Source organism: Salmo trutta, chromosome 27 (assembly GCF_901001165.1).
Source record: "Salmo trutta chromosome 27, fSalTru1.1, whole genome shotgun sequence".
Taxonomy (NCBI): Eukaryota; Metazoa; Chordata; class Actinopteri; order Salmoniformes; family Salmonidae; genus Salmo; species Salmo trutta.
In genome coordinates this window covers 35,641,485-35,651,200 of record NC_042983.1, presented here as the reverse complement: position 1 = coordinate 35,651,200, position 9,716 = coordinate 35,641,485, and the positions used below count along the sequence as shown (strand labels likewise).

General features: G+C 42.5%; 1 protein-coding gene across 3 annotated transcripts in view; it reads left to right on the top strand.

The window, feature by feature from the left end:
- Nucleotides 1–3,177: 3,177 nt before the first annotated feature.
- LOC115164960 (MAP kinase-activated protein kinase 5) overlaps nt 3,178–9,716 on the top strand; it is a 29,847-nt gene continuing 23,308 nt past the window's right edge. For 2 of the 3 annotated variants that reach the window (XM_029717925.1, XM_029717924.1), the window contains exon 1: nt 3,180–4,368. In XM_029717925.1, the coding sequence (XP_029573785.1) occupies nt 4,333–4,368 (36 nt within the window). In that variant the 5' untranslated portion in view covers nt 3,180–4,332. Of the gene's footprint in view, nt 4,369–9,716 lie in introns of all 3 variants that reach the window. The other variant, XM_029717923.1, reaches the window with a different exon arrangement.

The following is a 9,716-nucleotide window of genomic DNA, read 5'->3' as shown; positions in this document are numbered from 1 at the left end:
CAGTCTATCATTACTTTATGACAAGAAGGTCAGTCAAAGCGGAAAATGTCAAGAACTTTGAAAGTTTCTTCAAGTGCAGTCACAAAAAAACATAAAGCACTATGATGAAACTGACTCTCTTGAGGACCGCCACAGGAAAGGAAGACGCAGTTACCTCTGCTGCAGAGGATAGGTTCATTTAGAGTTACCAGCCTCAGAAATGGCAGCCCAGATAAATGCTTCACAGAGTTCAAGTAACAAACACATCTCAACATCAACTGTTCAGAGGAGACTGTGAATCGGGCCTTCATGGTTGAATTTCTGCAAAGAAATCACTACTAAATGACACCAATAATAGGAAGAGACTTGCTTGGCCCAAGAAACACAAGTAATGGACATTAGCATGGAGGAGGAGGTGTGATGGTGCTTTGCTGGTGACACTGTCTGTGATTTATTTAGAATTCCAGGCACACTTAACCAGTATGGCCACCACAGCATTCTGCAGCGATACACCATCCCATCTGGTTTGCGCTTAGTGAGACTATCATTTGTTTTTCAGCAGGACAATGACCCAACACACCTCAAGGCTGTGTAAGGGCTATTTGACCAAGAAGGAGAATGATGGAGTGCTGTATCAGATGCCCTGGCCTCCACAATCACCCGACCTCAACCCAATTGTGATGGTTTAGGATGAGTTGGACTGCAGAGTGAAGGAAAATCAGCCAAAAAATGCTCCGTATATGTGGGAACTCCTTCAAGATTGTTGGAAAAGCATTCCAGGTGAAGTTGGTTGAGAGAATGCCAATAGTGTGTAAAGCTGTCATCAAGGCAAAGGGTGGCTACTTTGAAGAATATAAAATATATTTTGATTTCAAATCAAATCAAAGTTTATTTGTCAAGTGCAAAAAAAGGTATTAGGTGAACAATAGGTAAGTAAAGAAATCAAAACAACAGTAAAAAGACTGTGGAAAAGAACAGTAGTGAGGCTATAAACGTAGCGAGGCTACATACAGACACCGGTTAGTCAGGCTGATTGAGGTAGTATGTACATGTATATATGGTTAAAGTGACTATGCATATATGATGAACAGAGAGTAGGAGTAGCGTAAAAGAGGGGGTGGCGGGACACAATTCAGTCAGCCCGGTTAGCCAATGTGCGGGAGCACTGGTTGGTCTGGCCAATTGAGGTGGTATGTACATGAATGTATAGTTAAAGTGACTATGCATATATGATAAACAGAGAGTAGCAGCAGCGTAAAAGAGGGGTTGGGGGGGCACACAGTGCAAATAGTCCGGGTAGCCGTGTGATTACCTGTTCAGGAGTCATGGCTTGGGGGTGAAACTGTTGAGAAGCCTTTTTGTCCTAGTGCAAATAGTCCGGGTAGCCATTTGATTACCTGTTCAGGAGTCTTATGGCTTGGGGGTAAAAACTGTTGAGAAGCCTATTTGTTCTAAACTTGGCACTCCGGTACTACTTGCCATGCGGTAGTAGAGAGAACACTCTATGACTGGGGTGGCTGGGGTCTTTGACAATTTTTAAGGCCTTCCTCAGACAACGCCTGGTGTAGAGGTCCTGGATGGCAAGCAGCTTAGCCCCAGTGATGTACTGGGCCATACGCACTACCCTCTGTAGTGCCTTGCGGTCAGAGGCTGAGCAATTGCCGTACCAGGCAGTGATGCAACCAGTCAGGATGCTCTCGATGTTGCAGCTGTGAAACCTTTCGAGGATCTTAGGACCCATACCAAATCTTTTTAGTTTCCTGAGGGGGAATAGGCTTTGTCGTGCCCTCTTCACGACTGTCTTGGTGTGTTTGGACCATTCTAGTTTGTTGGTGATGTGGACACCAAGGAACTTGAAGCACTACAGCCCTGTCGATGAGAATGGGGGCGTGCTCGGTCCTCCTTTTCCTGTAGTCCACAATCATCTCCTTAGTTTTGGTTACGTTGAGGGATAGGTTGTTATTTTTTTGGGTTCCTACATGTAGAAAATAGTACAAAATAAAGAAAAACCCTTGAATGAGTAGGTTTGTCCAAACTTTTTACTGGTACTGTATGTCTATGGTTATGATTACGGTGGCTTGGACAGTAATTGTGTGTGGAGTGCTGCTGCACCAGTTCTACTATTTAAAATGGTACCTGCCGAATGCATAGTACCAACTGTAAAGTTTGGTGCAGGAGGAATAAAGGTCTGGGGCCCCTTAGTTCCAGTGAAGGGAAATCTTAACGCTACAGCATAAAATGACATTCTAGATGATTTTGTGCCTCCAACTTTGTGGCAACAGTTTGGAGAAGGCCCTTTACTGTTTCAGCGTGACAATTCCCCCATGCACAAAGTGAGGTCCATACAGAAATGGTTTGTCGAGATTGGTGTGGAAGATCTTGACTGGCCTGCACAAAGCCCTGACCTCAACCCCGTCAAACACCTTTGGAATGAATTGGAATGCCGACTGGGAGCCTGGCCTTATCGCCCAACATCACTGCCTGAAATCACTAATGCTCTTGTGACTGAATGGAAGCAAGTCCCCGCAGCAGTGTTCCAACATCTAGTGGAAAGCCTCCCCTGAAGAGTGGAGGATGTTATATCAGCGAAGAGGGGGACCAACTCCATATTAATGCCCATGATTTTGGTAGTGTATATTTGTGCAAAGATTGTCTATTATAGTGACAAGATAGTCAAGTTACCGCTCTAACAATGGAAATACATGTCCTCAAAGATGGATGGCAGGCAAGATCAGGTGGGACCATTCTAGCCAATGAGAGGGCAGATACAGGTGTGAACATGACATAGAGATAGAGGACTAAACTTTATCTGTGTCATTATAGTGTCTATGACAGAATGGGAAGCCCCATTGATGCTCTCAATTTTAAAGTAGTAAATGTTCTTCTTCATTGGCTGATTGCTCCCAACTCATAGAAATCCACACCCAATTGAGTACTTTAAAATGGTGGAATCCCTTAATGGCAATGTCCAGGCTAACACGGGTTATATCCATGATGAGTCCTCTATTTATCTCTATGAAAACAGGCACAACTTAGTTGTTTTTCAAAGTTGCCGAAATGCCACTTGCGTCCACTTTTATCAGTGCAGTCGTAACAACTTAACCATCACGAAACTTCTATTCGATTAATAAAGCCTCACGTAGCAAATTAGCAATATAGATTTTTTGTTGACGTTCAAAAATATGTCACTTCTTTGGCTTATTTTCTCGGACAGATTTTGGGAGGAGTAAAACCTCTCGCTTGGCCTCTTCCTCTCTGCTATTTGCCCGCATTGAACAAGAAGGACCCCAAGGCCCAATAAATGCCAGGCTTTTTCCTGCCTGATTTCATAATAATGTCGGGAAATGGATTACAAGTGAACCGGACTCAATGCAACTATACTTGACTTTCATACTGAATGTTGTAGTGGTGACGTTCCCGAAATATCTGGAATTGTAATGTCTTAAAATGTATATCATTTTCATCAGGCTTTCGTTATACACCGTTCTTGTTTAGTTAGCCACTTGGTGTATTTAAGTCACTTACTGTTCAGCTAAAAATAGTATTCTTTATCATGTATTGTGTTTAACGATATCTAATCTGGAGGGCTATTTACTTTTTCAAGGATGGTTAGGTTGCTAACTAGCCATGCTCTTTTAACTAATTAATTTGCTAACTAAACAAGCGTCGACGAGTTTTGGTACTCGGTGTACCGTTTTCTCCTCCCCCGCCGCTTTATTTTCACCCGAAATCCCCGGTCTCTCAACAAAGCTTGTTTTGACTGTTTAGTTAGCAACTTTACAGGCTTTTACAACACAACGAAACCCGTGCAGAAGAGCCACATTAGCTAGTAGCCGCTCATTTGACCGGTGTTTGACGAGTGTCCTGTAGCTATCTTCCTAGCTAGCTAGCCAGCCAGGTGCTCAATCATATCACCCAATGGCTATAAATACACCACTCTTTGTCCCCCACTCAGCGCCCTACCAAAAGCGGTGAGTTTGCCTATTGGATCCCGTCCACCTTACGACTTTTCAGACAACCCATTAGGACTTTGTCGCTCTACATGGTCGCCACAGCCAAGTCAAGACTATCTGAAAAAGTTGGAGGCACTGTAGCAGTGCTGGAATGAGGCATCTCGCCCCGGCTGGATGTCTTCAAGTTGGGTTACCGAAGTAAACGCATTCAACTGTGGCTTTTTGGCCGACTATCAAGCGTCATCCATGGCCTGTCACCAGTAGCTTGTACCCGGTAGGGAAAACGTTAGCTATTTAACATTAACAATCGCTGTTAAAGGTCAACACACTTTGTTTTGATTGTAAACTGGGAAAGAACTCCAAAACAAAAGTTAGGACTCTTCTATCACAGTGGAACATCATGTCGGAGGATAACAACGCAGACATATTCATCAAGGTAAGGGTGAATTTGAAGATAGAGCAACTGTTTTGTATGCTGGATGTGCTGCTAATGTTTTTATAATGCATTGAAATAAGTGTCACTTGACTTAAGTGTCGGATTGTATTTCATAGACAAGTCAGTTGCCTAGATTTTAGAGTAAATATTTTGTTCCTCTTGGTACGTTACTGTCGTATTTTAGCAGTGTTGGAGTAGTGAAGTACATATACTTCAACTACACTGAACAAAAATGTAAAGGTAACATTTCAAGTGTTGGTTTCATGAGCAGAAATAAAAGATCTCAGAAATCTTCCATATGCACAAAAATATTATTTCACAAATTTGGTGCACAAATTTGTTTACACCCCTGTTGGTGAGCATTTCTCCTTTGCCAAGATAATCCACCCACCTGATGGGTGTGGCATATCAAGAAGCTGATTAAAAAGCATGATCATTACACAGGTGCACCCTGTGCTGGGGACAATAAAAGGCCACAGTTTTGTCACACCACACAATGCAACAGATGTCTTGAGTGAGTGTGCAATTGGCATGCTGACTGCAGGAATGTCCACCAGAGCTGTTGCCAGATAATTAAATATGAATTTCTCTACCAATGTCGTTTTAGAGAATTTGGCAGTATGTCCAAACAGCCTCACAACCGCAGTCCACGTGTATGGTGTTGTGTGGGCGAGTGATTGACTGATGTTAACGTTGTGAAGTGTCCCATGATGGGGTTATGGTATGGGCAGACATAAACTACGAACACAAATGCATTTTATCGATGGCAATTTTAATGCACAAAAATACCATGATGATATCCTGAGGGCCAGTTTTGTAAGGTATCTGTGACCAACAGATGCATACCTGTATTTCCAGTCATGTGAAATCCATAGATTAGGGCCTAATACATTTATTTTAAATTGACTGATTTCCTCATGAACTGTAACTCAGTAAAATCAGTGGAATTGCGTTTTAGTAATTTTTTTCCCAGTAAAGTAATTAGACATTTTGCAGTTTGGCAGTAGTTTAACTAACTAAATTCAAATCTTGGAAGTGTTTTCAATAGTCAATTACTTTTTTGCCCTGTAGCTAGCGGTATAGCTAATTACTGGATCTACACTACTTCTTATTGCAAAAAAGAAAGTTAAGTAGGCAAGAATTTACTTTCCCTTCATCAGACCTGACTAATTCTCAATTGAAATAGTTTGTTTTAATGAGAAATTACATTCTGTTAACATCAGACTACAGTGACCTGTCTTGCAATTTGTATTGTATGACCCCTCAGATTTTAAATACTACTTGTCACGAAGTAGTTTGAGAAAGTAGTTCACTACAGCCAAAATAGCTTTAGTTAAGTAAACTACCTTTTTCTTAAGTATTAATTTAATGATACTTCTTTCAGTGGAAAGTAATTGGCAGCATGGTAAACTATTTTCAAAGTAGCTTCCCTAACACTGTATTTTAGAAGCAATGTCTCATGTGTAAAATGTCACATATCTACTCATTTAAAATGGAAAAGAGAAATCTTATTATGTCTTGTAACATGCTGACCAGACCGGACACGTCGCGTGCGCAAGCATCGCAAAATAAATTTAGAAATCCATGTTATTCAATTATTGCACCCACACTGCTCGTGCGCCAACGAGCGTCTGCGATGCCAAGGTCTAAAATAGATCTATCTATTTCTGACACAGATCGCACTGGAAGTCCTGCCTCTCCCATCTCTTCATTGGTTTATAGAAGCAGGTACCCACGTGCCATCTCCTCATTGGTTATACCCACGTGGGTGATTGAAAGACGAACTGTTTTGACAGTTGTCGTGGTAATACTATGAAAGTGTAGATGCCAATCACCATATAAGTTCAAAGATAAAAAAGCCTGGAAGGAGGAGAGATGACTAGAAACGATTCGGTTGGCCGATCAGCAGCGTAGCCGGGGCGGAAGCGTAGCCTAGTTGTTAGAGCGTTGGACTAGTAACCGAAAGGTTGCAAGATCGAATCCCCGAGCTGACAAGGTACAAATCTGTCGTTCTGCCCCTGAACAAGGCAGTTAACCCACTGTTACTAGGCCGTCATTGAAAATAAGAATTTGTTCTTAACTGACTTGTTAAATAAATGTAAAATAAAAAAATTGTGTGGAATAATTGTCAGAGTAGAGGACCTTGTGCATTTCAGGTAAAATAACAACTCAATGTTTATATCCCAGGACAAATTAGCTAGCAACAGCAAGCTAGCTAAATAGGACAAATTAGCTAGCAAGTGCAAGCTAACTAGCTAAATTGCCATACATGTTTAATGCTTTTCGACCTGTCCCCAAATTAATGTCATTGGTTCAGAGTTTGTTTTGATATTTTGACCTGCATGTTGTGATCACGTTTGGTGTAGGGGGACAAAATACATTTATGCACGATGGCGCACGCGCGCAGCCGCTTTGGGTTCCGTGTAAGAGCGAAGAAAGAGTTCACTTTCCATGTGTATTAGTTACATGAAACTAGCCTAATTTCTGTTTTCCCCGCAACACAATTTAGTGCCCCAAGTTGTCAGAACTCTGCTGGATGTTGTTTATAGAGCCCCACAGTGGTGGTGTCATAATACCCATAAAACATAGTGGTCAAACAGGGAAATTATTCCAATAATTTTCCCATCAATTGTTTTTCCCATTTGGGATTTTAGAAACACTTAAAATAAGGGCTGGGTTTTGTGTTTCTAAAATCCCCTATGGGGAACAATTAATGGTGGGAAAAGTATTGGAACCATTTCCCTGTTTGACCACTAGGTTTTATGGGTTTTATGACTCATACTGTGGCACTATATGTAGGTTTCTGTTTAAACCTATAATTTGTTAAATAACACTCTAGCTAACATCACCATGAATATGCAATCGCATGACCTATCTATCAACGTCTTTGGGTTTTTTTCATTTGCTACATATCAGAACAACCTTTTGTACTTTTTACGTTGAGGTCCTTTTTCTGGAATAGATGAATGAGTGTGACATTCAACCTCTGAAATGTGTCATGGTCAGAATCCGGTGTAACTAGCGATCAAGCACCCTCAAGCTCAAGTGAGTAGGGTATTGAATACTTGAATTAGCTTAGTAGATGCTTTTAGCAGGAAACACTCCTATGTGTTAAGGATATATACCTCCTTGTGAACCCTCTCTCCAGGTCTGTCTTAAATGTTATCCAGCCAGTCTCTGTCTGGAACCATAATCATCCCCAGACAGCCCCTCAGATGCCTGGCCTAGTTGCCCCTGCTCTTGGCTGCTACTCTTAGTGTGTCAGTGGGCATCCATATCAACCATAAAATGTGATCCAAGTAGCCGGTCAGAATGTGCTAAGGATGGAAGGAGGCCCAGGGGGGGAGAGGGTCGATTTCCATTTGAACAGCCACAAAATCAAAATTGGCTATGTCGTAAGAATTCTTGAAAACAAACATTTGGTCTTTAAGGTTAGCAGTGTGATTCAAGGTTTGGTTTAAAATCAGATTTTAAGAGATTATAGAAATACTACAAATGTTTACTAGTGACAACGAGAGGTGCTGGCTGTTTTGGAATAGCCTAGCGCTGAGAATTGGAACACAGCCTGGGCCAAAAAGCCCAAGGACCAGATTGGCCCACTAGACTGAACAGGAAAAGGAAAGGTTTTAAATGACACTTATGGAGTTTACCTTAAGCATTTAGGCTTTTTTGTAAACAACTCTTCCTAGCTACTTGCCAAATACACCCTTGCTAGTCATAGGATATAAATGGTTGGACCAGAGCCCAGAGGTACTGGATAGGGGTCATCTCTGGTCCAAGAAAAGCCTTTGAGTAATTGGTATGCATTACGATTATGGCCAATGAGTGTGTACACAACAGGAGCTTGACTTAGCAAAAGAGAGGAATTTTACAATATTAACTGTGAACTGGGATGCTGCTGCCTACACATGTTTTCTGTGTGAGATGTTCCCAGATACAGGACTGATCAAATCAAACTTTATTTGCCACATGTGCCGACTACAACAAGTTTAGACTTCACTGTGAAATGCTTACTTACAACAGTGCAGTTAAAGAAGAAAATATTTACGAAGTAGGCTAAAATAAAAAGTAATAATAAAAAGTAACACCATAAGAATATCAATAACGAGGCTATATACATGGGGCACCGGTACAGAGTCAGCCGCTGGGCCAGATGGATTACCAGAATGTAACTCAAAGCATGCGCGGACCAACCTGGCAAGTGTTTTCACTGTCATTTTCAACCTCTCCCTGACCGACTCTGTAATACCTACATGTTTCAAACAGACCACCATAGCTTCCTTGGGCACAGGTACTAAGGTAACCTGCCTAAATGACTACCGCCCCGTAGCACTCACGTTGGTAGCCATGAAGTGCTTTGAAAGGCTGGTCATGGCTCACATCAACAGTATCCTCCCGGACACCCTAGACCCTCTCCAATTCACATACCGCCCCAACAGTTCCACAGATGACGCAATCTCAATCGCACTCCACACTGCCCTTTCCCACCTGGAAAAAAGGAACACCTATGTGAGAATGCTGTTCGTTGACTTCAACACTGTAGTGCCAACAAAGCTCATCACTAAGCTAAGGACTCTGGGACTAAACACCTCCCTCTGCAACTGGATCCTGGACTTCCTGACTGGTCGCCCCCAGGTGGTAAGAGTAGGCAACAACACGTCTGCTGATCCTTAACACTGGGGCCCCTCAGAGTTGTGTACTTAGTCCCCTCCTGTATTCCCTGTTCACCCACGACTGCATGGCTAGACACGACTCCAACACAATCATTAAGTTTGCTGATGACACAACAGTGGTAGGCCTGATCACCGAAAACGATGAGACGGCCTATAGGGAGGAGGTCAGAGAACTGGCAGTGTGGTGCCAGGACAACAACCTCTCCCAAAATGTGAGCAAGACAAAGGAGCTGATCGTGGACTACAGGAAATGGTGGGCCGAATAGGTCCCCATTAACATTGATGGGGCTGGAGTAGAGTGGGTCAAGTGTTCAAGTTCCTTGGTGTCCACATCACCAATGAACTATCATGGTCCAAACATACCAAGACAGTTGTTAAGAGGGCACGACAACACGTTTTCCCCTTCAAGAGACTGAAAAGATTTGGCATGGGTCTTCAGATCCTCAAAAAATTCTACAGCTGCACCATCGAGAGCATCTTGACCTGTTGCATCACCTACAACCGCTTGGCATCTGACTGCAAGGTGCTACAGAGGGTAGTTTGTACGGCCCAGTACATCACTGGGGCCAAGCTTCCTGCCATCCAGGATCTATATAATAGGCAGTGTCAGAGGAAAGCCCATTAAAATTGTCAGACACCAGTCACCCAAGTCATAGACTGTTTTCTCTGCTACTG